At 43.8% G+C, this 26,749-nt stretch overlaps 1 protein-coding gene across 1 annotated transcript in view; it reads right to left on the bottom strand.

The window, feature by feature from the left end:
- Positions 1-26,749, bottom strand: part of LOC149464696 (ATP-binding cassette sub-family A member 13-like) — a 594,838-nt gene that overhangs the window by 331,570 nt on the left and 236,519 nt on the right. The window contains exons 16-17 of the mRNA XM_089674212.1: positions 19,824-20,036; positions 16,887-17,040 (exon numbers count right to left, since the gene is read on the bottom strand). Coding sequence (XP_089530338.1) covers positions 16,887-17,040; positions 19,824-20,036 — 367 coding nt within the window. The remainder of the gene's footprint in view (positions 1-16,886; positions 17,041-19,823; positions 20,037-26,749) is intronic.

Here is a 26,749-nt window from a genome sequence, read left to right as displayed (position 1 = left end):
ATTTTTGCTCTTTTTTATTTATAGAGCAAAAAATAAAACACCCAGCAGCGAGTACATACCACCAAAAGAAAGCTCTATTTGTGTGAAAAAAAGATAAAGATTTCATATGGGTGCAATGTTGCATGACAGCGCAATTGTCACTTAAAGTGCGACAGCACTGAGAGCTGAAAATTGGCCTGGGGAGGAAGGGGATATAAGTGCCTGGTAGGCAAGTGGCTAAAGTGCTGGAGAGTAATGAACTGGCCAGCAATGAGTCCAGATCTTAATCCTATAGAGCACATGTGCAGAGATCTCAAACCAGCAGTTGTTAAAAAGAACCCTTCCAATCTGAGAGACCTGGAGCAGTTGGTAAAACAAGAGTTGTCCAAAATTCTAGTAGAGAGGTGTAAGAAACTCGATGATGGTTACAGGAAGCAATTTATTTCAGTTATGTTTTCAAAGGGTTGTGCTACCAAATATAAAAGTGAGGGTGCCAATAATTTTGCCCAGTCCATTTTTTGAGTTTTGGGTGAAATGTGTCAGATTTGGCTTTTTGTTTCTCCACTTTGTTTATGTTATACCAATACAAACAAAAGAAATAAACGTGAGAATGCCTAAACATTTGCAACTTCAACCATTTTTTGGGTGAAGTGGTACATTATCTGACAGAAATGCAAGGGTGCCAATATTCTTAGCCATGACTGTACGTGATATTATACTAGTATTATGCTAATGTCTTTCCTCTGGTTTGATTTAAATCTGTTCTTCCATTTACTGATTAGAATCATTTTAATGCAAATTGAAATACTGCATGTAAAATACAGATGGGAAAGATATAGTGTTATGTCCTGCAACTATAAACAGGGATCATATTTTTTCCATACACAACCTGTTTATATGTTATTTTTTACACTCAACAGTTACATCTTATGATCATAAGATACAGACACAAAATATGTTTTTCTCATAATGGCTTCAAGGGAGACAGAAATGTCCACACATGTATTAGTGGTTGTAAGATTAATATGAAGCACCAATTATTGCACATCTTAAACATATGGATCAATAAATGTTTGCAGCACCATCAGTAACTAGATGGTAAATACTAACAAGAGTTGGTTTGTTAAAGGATAACAGTGAATTAGCAATAGACAGGATTAGAGAACTTGTCAATTATTTCATATGTTCAGCATCCATGTAATTGGCTTAGCCCTTACATGAACATAAAACTCTTGCTCAGGGGTGCCAAAATGTAGTAGCAAGGATCACACAACTAATACATAATGATGCTTTATTCTAAGGATTAATAGATTGCTATTGCGAGAAATTTCGCTATCAATATATAGCACTTGTGCTTGTTGAAAGTTTAGCGCAATTATACAGAGATGTTTATTAAATGAATTATTGATTTAGAGATCTCTTTATAAGATTTGGTAAAATAATTGCCTGTCTTATCAAGGCAGTTCAGCCTATTTAATCACAAAATTGCTCATCAGATAATGCTAAACTGTAAGTCGCAGTCCTCCCCTGACTAATGGACTATGTTCAAAATAGTTCTGGTCTTACTCAACTACAGAACCATGAACTTTATCTCCAGCAATGTATATAGCTATACAACATGGTGTTGAATCTATCTCTTGCATAGGCTCAGATAGTTTAATTCAATAAATAAACTCACATGTTGAGGAAGTCAGATGAGGAAAACCATTCAAATGTTCCATTTAATGGAGGATAATCATAGATAGAAAAACATTATTGTTGTAATCCTCATGGAAAGATGCATACAATTAGACAGGATACAGTGGAATGACTACAGAGAGAGGCAGGGGGGAGGGGTATACACAAGTATGCTGAGAGAAAGAGCTCAGTTTTGACAGGGGGGAACAGCTTAAAGACAGAGCAATAATGAACAAGTGATGGTCACAGAGAAAAAATAATAAATCAAACAGTGTAGTTTGAGGATGCTGTTCCCACACAGGGTCTATGTGGAAAAGCGACAAAGACAAAGTGAGTATAGGATTCAGTGCTGCTGAGGAGTGATTGCTTTATTTTTTACCCAAGATGGACTTTGGCTTTAAAACTATAAAGGGTTTAATTCAAATTGCAAATTTAAAGCAGAACTTTACCCATAACAACTTGATAAAAAAATAATGTTCTTTAACAAAGAACACACATTCTACATTAATAACTACCAAAATTAGTGTGTGCTGAAAATTGTCTTTAGCATTGTTCTTATTTCTTCTTTCCAGAGGCTGCCATTTTGCTGAAGCCCAGACTCTGAGCAGCAGTAAACCTTTAGCCTGTCAACAGATCAGCTTCTACATTTTCACCACAGTGCGGAAAAATTGAAAGCAATCGAGCATGTGAAGAACAGGGCGAGTGTATTACTGAATTTTAAATTGTATAGACCCTTATTTTTAATGTTTTACAACTATACCTGCAAAGAGGGGCAGCCTGAAGTGAACTAGGACGACTAAATTTCCACTTTAGGTTTGAGTTATTATTGTAATATTAACATTGAGAATATAAATTTCACAGATTTAGATGTTCACTGTACTATATCTTCCACTAATACAAATTTCTAGATTCTATTCTATCTGAATTTTGCCACTATCGCTGCCTGGTAAACTGCGTAGATACAGTACAATGTCAGTTACTCAGAGAACATATTACTTTCAATCAGACAGAGCTGTCTGACAGACTTCCTTTGAGAGAGAAAACATAAAAACTATATAGAACTACAAAAAAGGAAGCAGATCCTGTTTATTTAATTAGTAAATATGCCCCCCCCCAAAAGGTACACATATATACTATACAGTAAATCCAGTTTATAGCTAGAAAAAATACATTTAAACAATTAACACATTTCTAAGACTATTTATTGTGGCAGTGCGGTATCCTGCCACGGTGGAAATCATCATGGAGACCCAGGATTCTCAACTATACAGGTTGAGGGGCTCCAGGCAGTTCTCACAATGCAGAGGAAACTGATTTATAAGTTTCCTCTTTGGTTTGTAAAGCCTGTTTTGGGACCTGTAGCCTGGAGATTTCTTAGAGATTTGGGAGGGATGAAATCTCCAATCCTGGGCCCATATTTTGGGAGCAGCCAGCGTGCTGATTGCACAGGTGTGTGCAGGCCTTTTAGTGGAGGCCAGGCCATGATTCTGGGCTCCACCCCGGCAGTTAGGAGGACTCCACCCAGGCAGACGGGAGGTCTCTGCCGTGGAGTCAGGTGGGCTACACCTAGGAGAGGTGGAAGCCGGACTAGCTGTGTGCTAGTGCCATACTTTGGGAAGAGTCTGCAGGAGGCAGACTTAAAACTGCGTACAAGCCAGGAGGCTGAATACTGTTCATTTGAATTCGTGTGATGGTGGATACCCCTGCGTGGGAAGCATTTGTGTTTTCTTGAACTTTCTTAAATAAAAGTGGGTAAAAAAGCCCTGAAAAGAAAGCGAGTTGCTGTGTGTTTAACAAGAAGAGCTCTACCACTTGAAGCGAGTTCCCACATTATATTAAATTGTTCACAGTTTCACAAATGTATTTAAATGAAAATAGTAAAAAAATTAAAGACTCCAAAACCAAATATAGAGTAAAAAAAAGTAAACAAATATAGCGGATCAGCAGATTTGCAGTTAATCAAAATAGCAAGAGGAGAAGGGGATGGGAGTGAGGGTTTCATGGATATTTATGGGGAAATAAATGTTATTTGTGCTACCCACCCAATCTAGGCCTGGTTGTAAACATTTATAGTTACAGTGTACGAAGTTAAAAGCTTCAAAACAGTACAATCAAAAAAAACAAAAAACAACTCTATGGTACAATGTAGGGCCAAGTCTTGAGATTTACAGAAAATAATTATTTTAGCACTACATATGTATTTAGTCAAGTGCTATCATATTGTGATTTTGAAGGAAACAGAGTAGACTACTAAGAGAAACGAGCAATGGAAATTGAAGTGGGATTCCAAAGTTGCCCATATATAAGAATGGTGTGTGGTTCATGGATGATCTGACTGTATCCAATGTTTTCAGATCTAGTTATACCTAGATCACATCTCTCATGCAAGCAAACTTACTTACACAACAGACCAAGGAAAGGGAGGCGTGAAATAACAGTTTATCTTGAGGAGAAAAATTAGCAATTAGACAAAGCTTTATACCCCATCCTATTGCCTAAAATAAATGTATGGCCAACTTCCCGGATTTCCTCCTTACTTTGAGATTCTCCTCCGCTGTTTAACCACTTGACCTCCAGAGGATTTACCCCCCTTAATGACCAGGCCTCTTTTTGCTACTCAGCGCTGCACTAATTCAACTGATAATTGCGCGGTCATGCAATGTTGCACCCAAACAAAATTTACGTCCTTTTTTTCACACAAATAGAGCTTTCTTTCGGTGTAATTTGATCACCTGTGCGCTTTTTATTTTTCACGCTATAAACAAAAAAAGGCCAAAAATTTTGAAGAAAAACAATATTTTTTATTTTCAGCTATAAAAAATATATAGTAAACTCAAAGTTAGTTATAAATTTAGGCCAAAATGTATTCTGCTCCATGTTTTTGGTAAAAAAATCCCAATAAGTGTATATTGATTGCTTTTTGTGGAAGTTATAGCGTCTACAAACTATGGTATAGATACTGCAATTTACGCCATTTTTTTGCTATACAGCGCTGCGCTAGTTTAACGGACAATTGCACGGTCATGCAATATGGTACATAAATGAAATTTACATCCTTTTTTCCCCACAAATTGAGCTTTCGGTCGTATTTGATCGCCTGTGCGGTTTTTATTTTTTGCGCTATCAAAAAAAAAAGTCTGACAATTTTGAGGAAAAAAAACAATATTTTGGACTTTTTGCTATAAAACATGTCCAGTTAAAAAAAAAATGCAAAAATCAAATTTAGTCATAAATTTCTGCCAAAATGCATTCTGCGACATGTCTTTGCTAAAAAAAAACCCAATACGTGTAAATTAATTGGTTTACGTGAAAGTTATAGCGTTTACAAATGGCGGGAAAAATACTGGGATTTTTAGGGTTTTTTTATACTAATAATGGCGGCGATCAGCGAATTATGGCGGCGATCAGCAAATTATGGCGGCGATCAGGGACTTATGGCAGCAACCAGCGACTTATGGCAGGACTGCGGCGGACATTTTGACATTGGGGGGTACTGACTTTGGATCACTGACATCCCCAAAAACACTAATACAGTGATCAGTGCAAAAAAAAAACAAAACTGACACTGTACTAATGGCAATGGGGAGGAAGGGGTTAACTTTATTTTTCAGGGAAGGGTTATCTGTGTGAGGGGAGTGTTTTACTAGGGGGCGGGGGTGTGTACTGGGAGGGACAAGGCTGATCGAGAAAGAGAAACTTCTTTCTCGATCAGCTCATCCTCGAGCTGAGAAGGAAGTGACAGACAGCACAGCTACTGCAGCTGTGCTCTCTGTCACTGTTTGCCGCCGATCGCCGGGACATAGCTGCTAAGGAGCGGCTGTGACCCGGCAACTGACATCTTCGGCGGTGATCCATGGGACAAATAGGGTGGCGGCGCGCTTCGCGCGCACCCCCTATTTGTTTACAAAACACGCGTCTTAAAACGTGGTTTTGCCTGTGAGTGCCGCCCTGCCGCCGTATATGTACAGTGGCTGGACGGCATGCGGTTAATTTAATTTTCCAAGATTAGCTATCCCATGGCATCCTACTGCCTTTAGGCAGCGATTCCTGTTTTACTCTGCCTTCTGAAACTGCTCTTTTTATGACCTCTGTAGTTCAGACGACCGTCTGTTAATTCGGAAACACAGCAGTGCCTACTCACAGGGCATAGTGATTATGTGTCACTGAATTCATGAAGTGAAAGTGTGGGGAGCTTCACAAAGTAAGTTTACAATCTTTAAGATTGTTCAGATTAATAGGAGTACCCTAGAAATAATTGAAACACAATATGGAAAGGGATATATGATTTTACATTCTGACCACACATATGCTTTAATAACCCAACATTGGTCATGTGGTAATGTAAAAAATGTGCCCCATAGACATTTGATTGTTTAATGATCAGAGAGGAAATGCAAATTGATAATGGTCATATTTAACAAATCACGCCAAACCTGGAGGTCACTGTCCCTGAACACAATCTACATTACCTGTAAATGTACTTTACTCAAATATATAAATGTGAATAAGGTTTGAGCTATCATCAAATGAAGACGTTTGCAGCTGTTTAATATTCCCTTTTGCCAGAAAAGGTATTTCTGTGCGAATAATTAACATGATAATTGACCTAATACCATTTTTAATAGAAATAAAAAAAGAAATGAAAACCTACTTGAATTGTTAATTTTGTCATCTGCTAAGTCCACATCCAAAACAGTTTGTCGAGTAAAAGTGTGCTCATCATCTTGCAATAATTGTAAAAATACCTTTTAGGGAAAAAAATAATTGGTTAATTAACTTCTATATTCAAGTCCAATGTCTCAGAATGCAGAGATAAATGTAGTTATATCTTGCACTCCTCTATAAAGCTGCTTTAATTGTCTGCCACTTTGAAGACATTATCAGTGTATATAAAGAATGGTCTGATATAAGGTCAGATTTGTTAAAGCAGATAACACAATCAACATGTGTCCCAGTATTTGTATGGAATAAAAACCTAAAAATTTAAGCCTTTCATTTCCTCTGGTATGCAAAAATTGCACTAAAAATTGTTTTTACCTTTAGTTTTCTCCAAAAAAAAATAATATTTACGATCATGAAGGGTAATTTAATAAAGAAGAGCCCAACACAGCTAATATATGCAGAAAAGCTGAAGTTGAACTTTAAACTGTTTTACCTTTGCCCTTCTCCGCATGATTGCAGCGCTGACTACACACATACAAACCTTATTTTGTCTTCATTTTGTTCCCACATCTTGTTGACCACTACATCATTATCACCTCCAATAGACACATCTTTAGATATACAAGTAGAAAGTATTAACAGTAAAAAAAAAAAATCACAGAAACTGGGGTATTAAATACCCCTTACCTCCCCGTATAGTTTCCACCTGATATTTGGAAACATGGACTGCCAGGTCTAATCTCATGCTTTTTTTTCAATGATGATTGAAAAATTGCAGGGTAAATTGCTCACCCTGACCTATAAGGCCATTCACAACACTGCCCCTAACTACCTCACCGACCTGATTCCCAGGTACCACCCTACCTGTACCCTTCGCTCTTCACAGGACCTCCTTCTATCTTGCTCCCTGGTCTCCTCCTCCCACGCACGACTGCAAGACTTCTCCAGGTCCTCCCCCATCCTCTGGAACTCACTACCCCAATCCATCAGACTGTCACCTTCCCTCCTCACCTTCAGGCGCTCCCTGAAAACCCACCTCTTCAGGGAAGCCTACCCCACCCTCACCTAACAGCCGCTGCCCTTCCCTCCTCCTACCACTCCATCCCCCACAACCGTTTCCTCCTGTGCCTCTACCCCCTCCCTCCTAGATTGTACGCTCGAAAGAGTAGGGCCCTCTAACCCCTCGTGTGCTGTTTGATGTTACTGTTCTGTTTCATGTATTGTCCCCCCCTCTATTGTACAGCGCTGAGCAAACCCTTTGGCGCTATATAAACTCGATAAATAAATAAATAAATAATGATGATTGGTGACATTTTGTAAAATGGTCACCTGCTCTACAAGTTATATATACTGTATATAAACATATACTTTTTTATCTGAATTAAAGGATAAGTTCACCTTTCTGAAAATAATAATAAATACACACATTTTTGTAGGAAAAAAAGTGTATTTATTAAATCATATTTTATTACAAACATTTTTCAAAATAAACATCAAGATACGACAGTTAAAATAGATATAGTCAAGCTCCCATGAAGGCAAAGAGGAATACAACTGACTTTGTACCAACACATGAGCTGAATATAAAAAAATTGTGCATTTATTTTTCTTTTTTCATGAGAACCTGCAGAGCATTGCACCTGTGAACAGTGTATCATGGGTGCAATATTAGCTCCTAAAGACACCCCCCCAGCTTTCTTGCCCATACTTCTGTATGGGCTTTCTGTTTGAAAGATGGAAGTGTCAGTGGAGTATGAGGGTGCTCAGCAAGGGCCACAGTGGAACATGGGACTTATAGTTTCTTCATTCACATTCCAATTTCAATTTTAAAATGTGACAGCGGCTGCAGGGAAGAGGAACCCTCACAGGGAGAGGGGGGTCAAAATTAAAAAAATATATTTTTTCAAAGTAAGCAACTAAGTACTTTTTTAAAGTAAGTAACACATGCAGAATACAATGCTTTTCCTATGTGCTTATGAGGATTATCTACTTTCCCCTGACCTATTGTACAATGACTTAGGTCTTTCCAGGTGGACATCATACGCCATCCTCCTGGGTTGCGCTGCGGCACAATTTGTCGCTGGCTGTGTCCACTGGAGACAGCCAGTGACAAATCACTGTACCATGCTGCTCATACCAAGTGACCACTGTGACCATTCCCAGCAGATCCCATGACAATTGTAATCAATTAATGGTTTTGATTCACGCCATTGTGTAAAATTGTGTTGCTACCTGTGATTGGTCACAGTGATCACATGGTAAGAACAGGGCCAATCACAGCCGATCTGTAACATGTAACATTAGGTGGGGCCAATCACCGCTAATTACAACAATACGCACTGAATTAATCAATTTCATTCAGTAAAAATGGTTTCTTATGCCACTGAAATTCACTGGTATAAGAACTCAATGTGTAAAACATAAAAACAAATCCTGATCACTTTTTCAGACTAGTACAATGTTACTCTGCTAACACTGTATTGCTCTGGTCACAGTGTGTTAAAAAAATCATTAAAGATTATTATTTTTTTTTTTTTTTACATACTGTCACCAGTCAGGGTTTCTGATTAGCACTACACCAGTTATAGGATGACGCTGTACTGTACTGGTGACAGTATGTAAAAAAAAAATAATTGTGGTACATATTTTTTTTTTAATTTCACCATTTTCTAAAAAGTCATGACAAAAAAATTACAGCTTCAAAAAACTCACCATTCATACTGTCCTGGCATTTTTGAGCCTCAAGAAATGAAATAGGCCGTCAGTTAATCAGGATTGATCAATTTTCAGATAGTTTGTGGACTCTATAACTTTCCTAAATAATAAACACTGATTTGGGCTATTTTCACCAAAGAAATGTAGAACAACACATTTTGCCCTAAATTTATTAAGAAAGATTTTTATTTTTTTTTAAATTTCATAACAGAAACAAAGAAAAACGTGTTTTTTTTTTCAAAATATTTGGTCTTTTTTCATTTATTTAGCAAACAATAAAACACTCAGTGGTGATTAAATACCCCAAAAGAAAGCCTTATTTGTGTGAAAAGAATGATAAAAATGTCATATGGGTACATTGCTGCATAACCAATCAATTGTCATTCAAAGTGCAACAGCGCTGAAAGATGATAATTGGCCTGGGCAGGAAGGGGATTAATGTGCCCAATATTGAAGTAGTTGAAGAAACCACCCAATGCGTTAGTATTAAGCCATCATGTAAATCTACTGATATGGCAGAGCACCTTCCGAGTCCTCCCAAACCCCCCCTCCCTATCCTTCTCCTCCTTCGAGGCCCACTGCGTCCGACTATTTTCCCCAACCCCCCTGAAGATTGCTGTGATATATCGGCCTCCTGGATCCATACCCCGCTTCCTGGATGACTTCTCCTCCTGGCAACCCTTCTTCCTCTCCTCTGAGCTACCCACCATCATCCTTGGAGATTTCAACATCCCTGTCAACCTCGACAACCCGGACACAGCCCGTCTCCTCCACTTAACCTCCTCCTTTACACTTGCACAGTGCATACACTCCACCACCCACTCCAACGGTAATATCCTTGATCTCGTCTTCTCCAACCGCTGCGCTCCCCACAACCTCACTAACACCCCCTTCCCTCTCTCTGACCACAACCTGATCACCTTCTCTATCTCCTCGTCCTCCAACGCCTACCCCTCCAAATGTCACACTACTACCAGCCGTAACCTCCGCAACCTTAACCCTGCCCCCCTCCACTCTGCAGCTGATCAACTCCATGACCACATCCTCCCCCTGTCCTGCCCCGACTTGGCTATGACTGCCTACAACAACGCGCTGTCAACAGCCCTTGACTCACTAGCGTCTTTAACCACACGCAACATCAGACCCCGACCGCTCCAGCCCTGGCAGACTGATCACACCAAAACCCTCAAACGACACAGTCGTGCCCTGGAGCGACTATGGCGCAAAACCAAATCCCAACAAGCCTTCACCCGCTACAAATCTGCCTTCCACACCTACACCTCCTCCCTCCATGCTGCCAAACAGGCCTACTTCCTGACCCTCATCAAGGCCCTCTCCTCCAATCCTCACCGACTCTTCTCCGCCTTCAACTCTCTACTCTCTCCACCCCCACCTCCACCCAGCACCTCACTCACTGCCCCTGAAATTGCCAATCACTTCAAAAACAAGATTGACACAATTCGCAAGGACATTGCCGCAACTCACACGCCTTCTCAACCCGTCCCCTCTCACACAGCTACCCCCTTATCCCCCCTCCCCCTCGACATAACCCGCAGGGACTTTGTCGCTGCTCAAACTCTCTCCAACCCCCTTCACCCTCACTCAGCTACCCCCTCATCACCCCTCTCCCACAGCCCCACCACTGCTCTGACCTCCACTTCCACCCCACCCTACATTCCTCATACTGAAGCTCCCCCAACACTCCGCACCTTTGACCTTACTACCATCGAGGAAGTCTCCAAGATCCTCTCTGATGCCCACCTCATCACCTGCCCCCTCGTCCCTATCCCCTCACAACTCCTACGACTTCCTTCCCCCTCCATCCTAAGCTCCCTCACCCACATCTTCAATCTCTCCCTCTCCTCCGGCACTTTCCCCTCCCCTCTGAAACATGCACACATCACCCCCATACTTAAAAAGCCCTCCCTGGACCCCAATGACCCGAACAACCTCCGACCCATCTCCCTGCTCCGATTTACATCTAAACTCCTCGAGTGCCTAGTCTACACCCGCCTATGCTCTCACCTCAACGACAACAACCTCCTCGATCCCCTACAGTCCGGCTTCCGTCCCCTACACTCCACCGAAACTGCCTTACTCAAACTCTCCAACGACCTGCTAACCGCCAAAGCTAATGGCCACTATTCAGTGCTCCTACTCCTTGACCTCTCTGCGGCCTTCGACACAGTCGACCACCCCCTCCTCCTCAAAAAACTACACTCCCTCGGCCTCAGAGATTTTGCTCTCTCCTGGCTCTCATCCTACCTGTCACAACGCTCCTTCAGCGTTACCTATAATGCTACCACCTCCCCCTCACTCCACCTCTCTGTTGGGGTCCCTCAAGGCTCTTTCCTCGGGCCCCTTCTCTTCTCCATCTATACCTCCTCCCTTGGCCAACTCATACACTCTCACGGCTTCAACTACCACCTCTATGCCGACGACACACAAATCTATCTCTCAACCCCCCACCTCACCCCCTTGGTCTCAGCCCGAATCACACACCTACTAAGCGACATATCAGACTGGATGTCGCTCCACTTCCTTAAATTGAACCTCTCCAAAACCGAGTTTATTGTCTTCCCCCCAGCCCGGACACCACCCCCCATTGACTTCTCCGTCACATCCAACAACGCTACCATCAAACCCGCCCTGCAGGCCAGAGTACTTGGTGTAATTCTGGACTCCAACCTATCCTTTCAACCCCAAGTCCAATCTTTAACAAACTTGTGCAGACTCCACCTCCGCAACATCGCCAAAATACGCACGTTCCTAACCCCAGAAACCACTAAACAGCTCATCCACTCCCTCATCATATCACGACTCGACTACTGCAACTCCCTCCTCACTGGCCTGCCTCGCCGCTGGCTATCCCCGCTTCAGTCCATCCTGAATACGGCTGCCAGACTCATTCACCTTTCCAACCGCTCTGTCTCCGCCACCCCCCTCTGCCAATCCCTCCACTGGCTTCCGATTGCCAACGGATCAAATTCAAAATCCTAACGCTGACGTATAAAGCTGTCCACCATACTGCCCCGAACTACATCACTGACCTAATATCCAAGTACCACCCAGCACGCACACTCCGCTCCTCACAAGACCTCCTTCTCTCTAGTTCCCTGGTCTCCTCCTCCCATGCCCGCCTCCAGGACTTCTCCAGGGTGTCACCCATCCTCTGGAACTCCCTGCCCCAACCCATCAGATTATCACCTACTCTCCTCTCCTTTAGGCGCACCCTGAAAACCCATCTCTTCAGGGAAGCCTACCCCACCCCCTGCTAACATGCCGACCTCCTCCACTCTTCCTACCACTCCATCCCCCACAGCTATATCCTCCTGTACCACCATCCCCTCCCTCCTAGATTGTAAGCTCGAAAGAGCAGGGCCCTCAATCCCCTCATGTTTTGCATTGTATTGTTCTTGTTCTGTCACATGTTCTGTCCCCCTTTGTAATGTACAGCGCTGAGCGAACTATTGGCGCTTTATAAATACTGTATAATAATAATAATATTTAAAACGTCTGGCTTCTTGTGTGCTGCATGCAGTTCAGGAGGTATCTGTTGGAGGCCCTTCTTTCTAGCTGCTACTCCCCCTACCCAACTGTGAATCATTGGAGGTGGCCACGGAAGTATTGAGTGATTAGAAAAGACTGTCTACCCATGTCACTGCCCAGAATATGGATGGCATCAAGGCTGGGGAGGGGGTGGTTGAGCAAAAATAGGTTGATACAAAGGACCATCAACACTCCTGAAGATAAAAGAGGATATAGAGAATAGATCTGCTGTTTGCTGAGCACCAGCAGTTCAAAATAATAAGTTAAAAGAGATCCACATCTATTTCATTGTAAGTAGTTTTACATGATAGCTTAGTATTAACATGCATGGGTGGTGATAGCAAAGAGAAAGCAGAAGGGAGATAGAAGACATGACAGTGGGACAGAAAGCTTCATCTTGTTTTTGTTATGTTTTGCTACCAACATTTCAATTCAAAAGCCTAGGGGTGCCGGTGTCTATTACAACTGTAGCAATGCTCCCCGCTCTGAACTGTATTTTTTCACAGTGTCTGTTGAACCAAAATGTACATGGAGAGAGTTTTGCAAAGTTTATGAAGCATATATTAAGTTTGCAAAAAAAATCTGTCCCTTCAAAATATTTTAGTTCAATGAACGGGTCAGTTTTTACTTTCCTTTTTAAAAATGATTGAATAATATACCTAGCTTTTGATATTGGGAGACGAGCTCTTGAAACCGAGCTCTTGAGAGATTTGTAATAAAACATTGACTAGGAGTGTAGAGTGAGCAGGAAAAATCAAAGAGAAAGGATTTTTTCATGGCTTCTGATGAAAGTCAATTTTCCTTATTATTTTTTCAATTCAGTAAAAATATCTTCTCATGTATAAATGAGGAGTGGGTAATTACAATATGATTCTATTTCTATTCATGCTAATACTATCTAGGACTCAGAATATGTTAATTTAAAATTTTCACAGTGTAGAGAGATCTTTTATACTGTCTATAGTGGACATTATTTACAAACACAATGCAATAAAATACTAATTAAATACTCAGATATGTTATATGTTTTACTGATATATATGAAAATTATGTATTGTCAAAGTATTTTCTAGTAAGTCTTCAACAGCTAAAATTTGAAAATAAACAGAGTATTGCATATAGTGTCCTATGAAAAGATTAAGGGTATCTAGCAGAGCATGCACCTAGTCCAGGCGCAGGACCTAACACACTTCATACTCAGGCAGTGGCGTCCCGAGGCAGGTGCGGGGAGTGCGGCTTGCACCTGGTGACACCGACTGCACAGGGTGACACCGGTCCCGCTCCACGAAAAGGTAAATTGTAAAGAAAGCCTATGATCCCCGCAGAATGGATCGGATTCATCCTGCGGGGATCATCAGCTTTCTTTACAACTTATCTTTTCTTGGAGCAGGTCCGGTGTCACCCCGTATAGGTTGCATGCCGGTGATCCCCGCATATGGATCGGATCCGCAGATTGAGCATAATGGATTGGAGTCAGAGTCACCCCATGTAGGTTGCATAATGGATCCGGTGTCACCCTGTATAGGTTGCATGCTGGGGATCCCCGCATCCTGCGGGGATCGTCGGCATGCAACTTATACGGGGTGACACTGGACCCGCTCCAAGGAAAGGTAAGTTGTAAAGAAAGCTGATGATCCCCGGAGGATGGATCGGATCTGCGGATTGAGCATAATGGATCGGAGTTTGATCCATTATGCTCAATCCGCAGATCCGATCCATTCTGCGGGGATCGTCGGAGGGGGTGTCACCAAGTGTTACCGCACTCGGTGACACCAACCCTAGGGACGCCTCTGTACTCAGGCAAAGTACTTTGAACATTGTGAGCAAATTTGAAAAATAACTTTAATTTTGGCAGCCTCAAGCACTTTATCATTCCAGTTTATTTGAACTTGATGCATTGGATACCCATTTTCTGATCCCGTTGTTTGCTTGCACCAAGAATCATTATTATCGTAGAGATAATGTGTGCCAGGAAGCTCAGCAGTTGGTTTATGGATTTTGGCTGGTGAGGAGTAGAGCTGAGCTTTCTGCATGCTCAGTTGTCTAGCAGCCAACTTAGACAACTCCAATATACAGAAATAAAAAATAACTATTTTTTCTTTAAAGGTCATTAAACCCAAATTCGTTTTTGCATGTGGGGTTAGAAAAAGATTTGATGTCTCCAATGTGGGATGCTTCATAATCTGGTTACATCATGTATGGATTCATACATATATTGAATAGATTTAAAAAAATAAAATTCTGTTTTTACTGGACGATGAGTTTGAAAATTAGGTTCCCATTTGGCTTTGGTTGTTCTGCTTTCCTTTAAGATGCAATGATTTGGGGGGGGAGAGTGGATGAATATAGAACTCATAATCCCTGAAGTTTGATTAATGATGGTGCAGACACTAGGGTGTTGTAGCTGTGGTGATTTGGTAGGGGAAGAGCATTCAGAAACGGGTGATAGCTGTGTGAATTCTGGAGTTGGGTTTTCTCATGAGATTGGGGGGAGATTGGAGTGCTTGTTTGTCTATTTTTAATAGAGGATTTCTTGGTATCGTACATTTATTTGGCTTCTGTTTCTATTTGAGATTTATGCTAGATTAACCACTTGCCGACCGCGCATAGCCGAAAGACGGCTTCACCGCGGCCGGCCAGTTCTGAGTGGACGTCATATGACGTCCTCCCAGAACGCGCTCTCCTGCGCGCCCCAGGGGGCGCGCACCCGGCGATCTCCGTGATCGCTGTGTCCTACGGACACAGCTGATCACGAGATGTGGTGAAAGGCCGATCCCACCGGCCTTTTACCACGTGATCAGCGGTGTCCAATGACACGCTGATCACAGGAAAATGCAAGTGCCGGTTCTCGGCTGCACTTTCCTCACGCTGTCAGATCGTGAGGAAAGTACTGCCGAGAACCGGCAGTTGTCACAGCGGGGATTGGCACCGATCATCAGGGCACTGATGATCAGTGCCCTGATGATCGGTGCCCAGCAGTGACCCCCGCAAGTTCCGATTAGCAGTGCGCCCACTAGCCCCGCCCACCCATTCCCAGCAGTGCCCCCACCTGTGCCCAGCAGTGCCCAGCAGTGCCCCCACCTGTGCCACTCTGCAGTGCCACCTACCTGTGCCCAGAAGTGCCACCTACATGTGCCCAGCAGTGCCACCCACCTGTGCCCACCCACCTGTGCCCACCAGTGCCACCCACCTGTGCCCACCTGTGCCCACCAGTGCCACCCACCTGTGCCCACCCACCAGTGCTGTCCACCAGTGCCACCCACCAGTGCCAACCACCAGTGCTGCCAGTCAGTGCCACCAGTCAGTGCCCAGGGGTTGTGCCAGTCAGTGCCGCCAGTCAGTGCCCAGAAGTGATGCCAGTCAGTGCCGTCTATCAGTACCCATCATCAGTGTCACCTATCAGTGCCGCCTATCAGTGCTGCATATCAGTGCCGCCTATCCGTGACCCCTAATTAGTGCTGTCTATCAGTGCCGCCTATCCGTGCCACCTCATTAGTACTGCCTATCAGTGCCCTTTAGTGCTGCCTATCAGTGTCCATCAGTGCCGCCTATCAGTGCCCATCAGTGCCGCCTCATCAACGCAAATCAGTGAAGGAGAAAAAATACCTGTTTGAAAAATTTTATAAAAGAAACAAATAAACTTTTTTTTTTTTTTCAAATTTTTTGCACTTTTTTAATTTATAGCGCAAAAAGTAAAGCGCCCAGTGGCGATTAAATACCACCAAAAAAAAGCTCTATTTGTGAGAAAAAAATGATCAAAATTTCATATGGGTACAATGTTGCATGACCGCGCAATTGTCAATCAAAGTGCGGCAGCGCTGAAAGCTGAAAATTGGCCTGGTAAGGAAGGGGGTATAAGTGCACGGTAGGCAAGTGGTTAAGGGAGACTTCATTTCGACTCTCAGTTGTATTACTGTGATGTTTTTACCCTGTAGGTTCTTTGTCAAATCTGTAAAGGCGTATGGTTTTAGGATTATGATTTAAGTGTCTTTTCCAGTATTTGTTATTGCTTCTTACAACACCACAAAAGGTCTGTTTTGTTAAACCACATAATGTCCACAGTGGAAACAAAAGTCCAAATTCATAGCAGTAACAGCAGCCATCTCACCTAGTCAGAGAATGAAGCTCACCCTGTCCATGTTAAACTGCAGGGAAGTATACACACACCTGAGACCCCCTCCTCCTCTTCCTATTTTATTTTCACCTTTCCCATTCATTACTTGTGCATGGCATCTCAATAGACCCACTTCCAAAAAATAAAAGGGTATATATCTTTAATCCAGAATATATTCCTTCTGACTGACACACATTCCCCCACTTCCTCGATCTAGATGTAATAGAAGATTTAGAGCAGCCCAGACAATGGCCCCAGGAAGGAACAGCAGCATTTTGATCCTGGGTCTGGGAGCCAACAGAAACCACCGGGTCACTCAAATATTCACTCCTCATCTGGTGTTTCTGTGTCAAAAGGGGAATGGTCTAAGATTAACCTAAATTATCTTCCCAAAAGATAATACCAGAGTGAGCTTAGAGTCCATTTAATTGCCAGGCATTCTTTCTCCACAATAGCATAGTTTTTCTCACCCACGGTAAACTTCTACCTGAGAAAAAACATGAGATGCTCCTGTCTGTGAATGAACTGAGATAAAATGGCTCCTAATCCTGCGCAAATACCACATGAAATAACAATTGCAACACTCCTCATTTTATTCTCAAGGGTCTTTGCTTGAAAATCATATAGAATTTAAATTTTCTAGCAAGAAAAAATGATAGGTTTGGGAAGCAGGTGTTTAATTGTTTCACCGCATTGTGTTCTGTGGTCCACTTTTACAAGGGAAAGGAGTTTTTTTATTGGCATTTAACAGAGGACTATTTGAGCTTGGGTGTGTGTAGCTCTTCAGTTATTGTATACCTCTCAACCAATTCAGTCAACTAATCTTTGGTTTTCAGGTCCCCGTAGCAAAGCCATTGTTGCAGGTCGGCTGGCAGGTACCAAAGTTACTGGTCCATAACAACTCCCTCCACCATCTATGTGTCCTTTAACCATTTCAATACCGGGCAATTTTACATCTTCCTGCCCCGGCCATTTTTCACGTTTCAGCGCTCTCACACTTTGAATGACAATTGCGCGGTCATACAACATTGTACCCAAACTAAAATTTTATCATTTTCTTCACACAACTAGAGTTTTCTTTTGGTGGTATTTAATCACCGCTGGGGTTTTTATTTTTTGCTAAATTAACAAAAAAAGACCAAATATTTTGAAAAAAAAACACGTTTTTCTTTGTTTCTATTATAAAGGTTTACAAATAAATAATTGTTCTTCATAAATTTAGGCCGAGATGTATTCTGCTACATGTCTTTGGTGAAAATAACCCAAATTAGGATGTATTATTTAGCTTGTAGGAAAGTTATAGAGTTCACAAACTATGGTATAGATCTGAATATTGATCAATCCTGAAGTACTGACAGCCAATCTAATTTCTTGAGGTCCAAGAATGTCAGAATAGTACAGATATCCCCAAATGACCCGTTTTTGCAGAGTAGACAGTCCGACGTACTTCATAAGAGGCATGGCGAGTTTTTTGAAGTTGTATTTCTTGGTCATAATTTTTCGGAAAATGGAATAATTAAAAAAATTATTTTCACTATTTTTTTTTTTTTTTACATACTGTCACCAGTGCAGTACAGCGTCATCATATAACTGGCATGGCGGTGAACAGGGACACTGACTGGTGACAGTATGAAAAAAAAATATATATATTTTTTTAATTTTTTTATTATTTTTAATTTTTTATTACATTTTTTTTAAGATTTTTTTTTCATATTTTACTATGACCAAAGTAGTACAATGTTACCATAGTAACATTGTACTACTTTGGGGAAGTGATCAGTATTTTTTATTTTTTTTTTACACAATTTGCTTATAGCAAAGAATTACTTTGCTATAAGCAAGCATTTACCTGAATGAAATCGATTCATTCAGGTTTTTGTTTTTTTTTTGTGCTTAGCTGTGATTTGGTCACAGCTAATCACATGACATGTGCATGTGATTAGCTCTGACCATTCACAGCTAGGCACTAGTATACAATGGATGGCATGAATGAAGCCATCCATTGTATACAACTGTCATGTGACCTGCTGTGATTGGTCACAGCAGGTCACATGGTACCAGCAACGGGGGCCGGTACTCAGATCTGTCATCGGCCGTGTCCGAGGTACACGGCCGGTGACAGATCGCGCCGCTGCACGGCTCTGCATTAGCGCAAACTGCGCATGTGCGGGAGCACGCCAAGTGGCGTGCACCCGGAATGCCGAAGTACTTTTGAAGCCGCCAAACGGCCATTGGCCGGGCGGCTAATGGTTAAAGATTCTGGTTGCAAGTATTTAGTCTCCAAATGTATTAAATTATGCATCTCATTAAGCTCTATCCACTGTAGTTACCCCCCCCCCCCCACGTCGGTTAAAATTGACAATATTAAGCAGTCACAGACCCTGGTTTCCTCTAAAGTGAGGTCCTAATATGTCTTTTGAAGGTCCACCTCCAGCTTATGTTGGAGAGCCATAATTGCCAGATGCTACTCCTTCCTATCAGGTCCACCTGAAAAACTGACAGGCGGACTTGATTGAAATGTTCATGTGAAAGAGGCCTTCATCTCAAAAGACCTATTTTGTGTTATAAGTCTTATTTTGAAAAATGTATTAAAGATTGTGTAAAACTACCAAACCAAGAAATAATTATGTACTCTATAACTAATTATTTTAATTGCATATAGATTTATTATTGAATTCCAAAGAGCAGTTTTACCTATCAGGACAACCTGGAATTGAGTCGGAAGGTCCTATGAGTTTAGAGATGGCAAATTCATATTTTTTTTTATCTATTCAATTTGTAATCTGTCTCATGAATTCAAACAGTAAAAGAGAGCCTTTTTCTAAATGTTGTTTAAGCTCGTAAGAGTAGGGCCCTCTTACCCCTCGTACGCTGTCTGTCTTTGTTGTACTGTGCCATGTATTGTCCCCCCCTATTGAACAGCGCTGAGCAAACCCTTTGGCGCTATATAAACTCGTAGTAATAATAATAATAATATAATAAATTATTTGGGATCACTTAAATATGGTAGCTACCGTATAAGGGTTTTCTGCAACTTATTCTATGTACAGTATAATACAGGACTAATATAGAAACATAATATAAAGGATATAGCATGTTCATATAAATAGTTAAAGTGACATTTTACCTGCTCCATGGTTGTGTTAGTTATTCCATACCCTGAAATTTGTAGGGCATGTAGGTTCTTGTCTAATTTGACAAAAAGATGTTGGTACAACAGAGCATCCACTTTTCCAGGAATTTCATATACCAGTCCAGTACTGCTGTTTTCTCTAAGAAATGCTGATGGAATGCAGTCCTGCACTAATGAAGTAACTTGAGTTGCATTAGTGAAATTTGTCTGTTAAAACATGAAAAAGCAAAAAGAACAGTATGTAGCTTTAAGTTTCACCATACAACTTAGTTTTTTATTTAAATCTCATATGTACAATGTGATGGACTAAAGAAAATCATAAAGCTGTTATAAAGCTGGCAGATTAGAGAATATGGTTCAATCCACAAACGTTTTTCACCTGATGCCCTTTTTATGATGCTGGTGAGAAAGGGACAGTCAAAACTATAATGCTGAACACTTAACTAGACAAACAGAAAATTTGGGGACACATGCTCAGTGGTTAACATGGCAGACACATGAGACCGGAGCTCTGCCACAGGTCTGCTATTCTGTCCTCTTGTTCAGCTGTTACTAGCAACAATAAGTGCTTGTTCACATATATGCGGATTGAATGTGGTTTGAACCATATCCAATCTGCATGACTTGTGAAAAAAACTTGCTTCCTATGGTACCTGTTCACATATGTCCAGTGAACTGAAAGTGCGGATTCAGTGTGGTTTGAAAAACATTCCTGTATGATTTTTGAGCAGTGCCTTCAGGTTCAGGTTATTGACTTCAATGGGAACTGTTTCTTACCTGCATATGTGTGAACAAGATAAGATCCTGTCCTGAACCTGACATGAACCATTGAACAACTACTGTATCAATTAGCTGTGAAACCTGAGCTTCAATCCGCACGACACATGTATGAATCAGCTCTAAGACTGGGGGGACCTGGCCATCCTCATGGACAAAATCAGCAAAGACCTGCTGTATTGCCACCGTGAGATTCCTAATATCCCACTATAGAGTGCTTTTTCCTGTAGCTGCCATTAACTCTTTCGCTTACACAGAAACCTGTGGCAGATCTCCCAAAGCCACCATCTCACATAGGTGAGGATGCTAACATGCTCATCTTTCCATAGAGGTGGGGAAAATTGCATGAGAACTGAGAGGGGAGTTTGCCCTCACAGGGGAATGTACGGATCATCTTGAAACAAAGTTTGATTACTTTTTCAATATGTACATGTGCTAGAGGAAGAAAACCTCTCATGCAGACATAATGGGATTGATTTACTAAAAGTGGAGAGTGAAAAATCTCCTGCAGCTGTGCAGCTTATTCCATTAAGTATTGTCAAAAAAAACTGGACGATGATTGGTTTATATGCAGAGCTGAACCAGAATTTGCACTCTCCACATTTAGTAAAGCAACCCTCATGTCTCCCAGCTCCAATTGCAACAAAATGATCTTGAAAACAGAGATTGCTATCAAAACCTACACTTCAGAGGAGTTCCCGTAAAACCGACACTGATCTACAATTGTATCTTCTGGATCTGTTCATTATGTTGGCATCTAATGTTCCAAGACCAGAAGACAACCTCCAGCTTTGCAATGCTTGTCTCCATCCAGGCTCCCAACCTGACGCTAGGAGATGTGGCCCACTGTGTTTTTTTTTTTCCATCCCATTATTGTTAATTAATGCATTTGTCTGATATGCTCTTAATAGGTTTCTCAGAGTATTATCCTACAATGTAAAAGGCTTAAATTAAGTGAGTAAGAGGTGGTTAGCTTTGAAGGAGTTTAAGTCATCCCATGCCTATATGATATTTGTCCAGGAAATCCACTTTCATGAGGGGGAGGTGTTCTCTCAAGTTTGCTTTGACACATTTACCATCTCTCTTACCTCCTCTGACCCTTCAGGTATGGCAGATGTAGAAACATAGAAAAGTGACAGCAAAAAAAAGACCAAGTGGTTCACCAAGTATGCCTATTTTTTATATGTTTTGTATTTTCTTTTCTTTGTTAACCTTTTGTCTGAGTATAGATCTATGTTTGATGCAAGCATGTTTGAAACCAATTACTGCTGACTGACTCATTTTCTGTGCTAGAAGTCTATTGCAAGCAATACCTACCCTTTCAGTAATAAAATACTGTACTTTTTAAGATTAGTTTTGAACTTTCTTCCAGTTAGTTTGATGTCATGTACCCATGTTGTTGATCTTGGTTTCATATTGAAAATACTACACTCTTGAACCTTATTCACCCTCTTGATGTATTTAAAAGTTTTAATGATGTCTCCCCTTTCCCTTCTTTTAACCAGACTGTATATATTGAGCTCCTGAAGTTGCTCTTGATATGTTTTATTCCTCAGACCTTTCACTTTTTTTGTTACCTTTCCCAGGATTCTCCCAATCTTATCAATATCTTCTTGCAAATAAGGGTCTCCAGACCTGGACACAGCATTCTAAATGAGGTTTCCCTAAAGATCTATACAGGGGAATCGGGACCTCCTTCCCTCTACTTGCAACCCCTCTAGTTATGCATCCTAAAACTCTATTCACTTTTCCCACTCCCTGGCTGCACTGTTTGCTTATTTTGCCATCATCTGAAATAAGTACCCCAAAATCATTTTCCTCTGTAGTGTTGACCCCCAATGATGTACTTTGTCAAGGGATTATTTTCCCCTAGATCAGTGTTTCTCAACTCCAGTCCTCATGGACCCCCAACAGGTCATGTTTTCAGGATTTCCATTATTTTGCACAGGTGATTTGATCAGTTTCACTGCCTTAGTAATTACCACAGCTGTTTCATCTGAGGGAAATCCTGAAAACATGACCTGTTGGGGGTCCATGAGGACTGGAGTTGAGAAACACTGCCCTAGATGCAGTATTTTACATTTAGAAATGTTCAACTGTTGTTTACACTGCTTTGACAAATCTTCCAACAATGCCAAATCATGTTCCATGTTACAGACTCCTCCAGAGATATCAACCCTATTACACACCTTCGTATTATCAGCAAAAAGAGATACCTTACCCAAAAAACATTTATTTATATCACTTACATATAGAATATATAGAACAAGACTAGAGATGAGCGAAGTATTCAAAAGTTCGATTCGGCTGATTCGGCGAATTCGAGTAATAAATTTGATTCGAGGCGAATATATTCACTGCGTATTTAACTTATAAAAGGGTGTTTCTAGGCTTCAGAGAGCCTTTATATTAGTGCAGAACACTGTACCTTTAATTTAAATGCCCTTGGAGTCTGCTGGGGAAGAGAAATAATACTGTCAGTCAGTATGACATGCAGATGAGTGCCGTCGATCTTAGAATCACCGCACACTTCACTCATTTGGGCAGTCACGGGGCCAGAGCCACAGTGTGGCGGTGGAGGCAGCAGCAATGGGAGGCCATACAGCACCCTATGACAAAAATGGAACCCACCAGCAGTGTGAGGAGACCTGAAAGTGGCACAAGGCAGAGTGTGGCGATGGAGACAGCAGCAATGGGAGGCCGTACAGGGACCCATGACACACTCTGGACCTGGCAGCAGCATGAGGAGGCGGTACAGGGGCCCATGACAAATTACGGGCCTGGCAGCAGCATGAGGAGTCGGTACGGGGGCCCATGGCAGATTACGGACCTGGCAGCAGCAATGGGAGGCCATACAGCACCCTATGACAAAATGGAACCCACCAGCAGTGTGAGGAGACCTGAAAGTGGCACATGGCAGAGTGTGGCGATGGAGACAGCAGCAATGGGAGGCCGTACAGGGACCCATGAGACACTGTGGACCTGGCAGCAGCATGAGGAGGCGGTACGGGGGCCCATGGCAGATTACGGGCCTGGCAGCAGCAATGGGAGGCCCGTAATCTGCCAGCACCCTATGACAAAATGGAACCCACCAGCAGTGTGAGGAGACCTGAAAGTGGCACATGGCAGAGTGTGGCGATGGAGACAGCAGCAATGGGAGGCCGTACAGGGACCCATGAGAGACTCTGGACCTGGCAGCAGCATGAGGAGGCGGTACGGTTGCCCATGGCAGATTACGGGCCTGGCAGCAGCAATGGGAGGCCCGTAATCTGCCAGCACCCTATGACAAAATGGAAAACACCAGCAGTGTGAGGAGACCTGAAAGTGGCACATGGCAGAGTGTGGCGATGGAGACAGCAGCAATGGGAGGCCGTACAGGGACCCATGAGACACTCTGGGCCTGCAAGCAGCATGAGGAGGCGGTACAGGGGCCCATGGCAGATTACAGGCCTGGCAGCAGCAATGGGAGGCCCGTAATCTGCCAGCACCCTATGACAAAATGGAACACACCAGCAGTGTGAGGAGACCTGAAAGTGGCACATGGCAGAGTGTGGCGATGGATACAGCAGCAATGGGAGGCCGTACAGGGACCCATGAGACACTGTGGACCTGGCAGCAGCATGAGGAGTCGGTACGGGGGCCCATGGCAGATTACGGGCCTGGAAGCAGCAATGGGAGGCCCGTAATCTGCCAGCACCCTATGACAAAATGGAACACACCAGCAGTGTGAGGAGACCTGAAAGTGGCACATGGCAGATTGTGGCGATGGAGACAGCAGCAATGGGAGGCCGTACAGGGACCCATGACAGATTACGGGCCTGGCAGCAGCATGAGGAGGCGGTACAGGGGCCCATGGCAGATTACAGGCCTGGCAGCAGCAATGGGAGGCCCATAATCTGCCAGCACCCTATGACAAAATGGAACACCCCAGCAGTGTGAGGAGACCTGAAAGTGGCACATGGCAGAGTGTGGCGATGGAGACAGCAGCAATGGGAGGCCGTACAGGGACCCATGAGACACTCTGGACCTGGCAGCAGCATGAGGAGGCGGTACAGGGGCCCATGGCAGATTACAGGCCTGGCAGCAGCAATGGGAGGCCCGTAATCTGCCAGCACCCTATGACAAAATGGAACACACCAGCAGTGTGAGGAGACCTGAAAGTGGCACATGGCAGAGTGTGGCGATGGAGACAGCAGCAATGGGAGGCCGTACAGGGACCCATGAGACACTGTGGACCTGGCAGCAGCATGAGGAGGCGGTACGGGGGCCCATGGCAGATTACGGGCCTGGCAGCAGCAATGGGAGGCCTGTAATCTGCCAGCACCCTATGACAAAATGGAACACACCAGCAGTGTGAGGAGACCTGAAAGTGGCACATGGCAGAGTGTGGCGATGGAGACAGCAGCAATGGGAGGCCGTACAGGGACCCATGAGACACTGTGGACCTGGCAGCAGCATGAGGAGGCGGTACAGGGGCCCATGGCAGATTACGGGCCTGGCAGCAGCAATGGGAGGCCCGTAATCTGCCAGCACCCTATGACAAAATGGAACACACCAGCAGTGTGAGGAGACCTGAAAGTGGCAAATGGCAGAGTGTGGCGATGGAGACAGCAGCAATGGGAGGCCGTACAGGGACCCATGACAGATTACGGGCCTGGCAGCAGCATGAGGAGGCGGTACAGGGGCCCATGGCAGATTACAGGCCTGGCAGCAGCAATGGGAGGCCCGTAATCTGCCAGCACCCTATGACAAAATGGAACACACCAGCAGTGTGAGGAGACCTGAAAGTGGCACATGGCAGAGTGTGGCGATGGAGACAGTAGCAATGGGAGGCCGTACAGGGACCCATGAGACACTCTGGACCTGGCAGCAGCATGAGGAGGCGGTACAGGGGCCCATGGCAGATTACAGGCCTGGCAGCAGCAATGGGAGGCCCGTAATCTGCCAGTACCCTATGACAAAATGGAACACACCAGCAGTGTGAGGAGACCTGAAAGTGGCACATGGCAGAGTGTGGCGATGGAGACAGCAGCAATGGGAGGCCGTACAGGGACCCATGAGACACTGTGGACCTGGCAGCAGCATGAGGAGGCGGTACGGGGGCCCATGGCAGATTACGGGCCTGGCAGCAGCAATGGGAGGCCCGTAATCTGCCAGCACCCTATGACAAAATGGAACACACCAGCAGTGTGAGGAGACCTGAAAGTGGCACATGGCAGAGTGTGGCGATGGAGACAGCAGCAATGGGAGGCCGTACAGGGACCCATGAGACACTGTGGACCTGGCAGCAGCATGAGGAGGCGGTACGGGGGCCCATGGCAGATTACGGGCCTGGCAGCAGCATTGGGAGGCCCGTAATCTGCCAGCACCCTATGACAAAATGGAACACACCAGCAGTGTGAGGAGACCTGAAAGTGGCACATGGCAGAGTGTGGCGATGGAGACAGCAGCAATGGGAGGCCGTACAGGGACCCATGACAGATTACGGGCCTGGTAGCAGCATGAGGAGGCGGTACAGGGGCCCATGGCAGATTACGGGCCTGGCAGCAGCAATGGGAGGCCTGTAATCTGCAAGCACCCTATGACAAAATGGAACACACTAGCAGTGTGAGGAGACCTGAAAGTGGCACATGGCAGAGTGTGGCGATGGAGACAGCAGCAATGGGAGGCCGTACAGGGACCCATGAGACACTGTGGACCTGGCAGCAGCATGAGGAGGCGGTACAGGGGCCCATGGCAGATTACAGGCCTGGCAGCAGCAATGGGAGGCCCGTAATCTGCAAGCACCCTATGACAAAATGGACAGCACCAGCAGTGTGAGGAGACCTGAAAGTGGCACATGGCAGAGTGTGGCGATGGAGACAGCAGCAATGGGAGGCCGTACAGGGACCCATGAGACACTGTGGACCTGGCAGCAGCATGAGGAGGCGGTACGGGGCCCATGGCAGATTATGGGCCTGGCAGCAGCAATGGGAGGCCCGTAATCTGCCAGCACCCTATGACAAAATGGAACACACCAGCAGTGTGAGGAGACCTGAAAGTGGCACATGGCAGAGTGTGGCGATGGAGACAGCAGCAATGGGAGGCCGTACAGGGACCCATGAGACACTGTGGACCTGGCAGCAGCATGAGGAGGCGGTACG

The sequence above is a fragment of the Staurois parvus genome, unplaced genomic scaffold (assembly GCF_062004578.1).
Source record: "Staurois parvus isolate SC_StPar_1 unplaced genomic scaffold, SC_StPar_1.0 ptg000148l, whole genome shotgun sequence".
Classification (NCBI taxonomy): Eukaryota; Metazoa; Chordata; class Amphibia; order Anura; family Ranidae; genus Staurois; species Staurois parvus.
The sequence above is the reverse complement of the archived record's forward strand: the minus strand, read 5'-3'. Positions and strand labels throughout refer to the sequence as shown.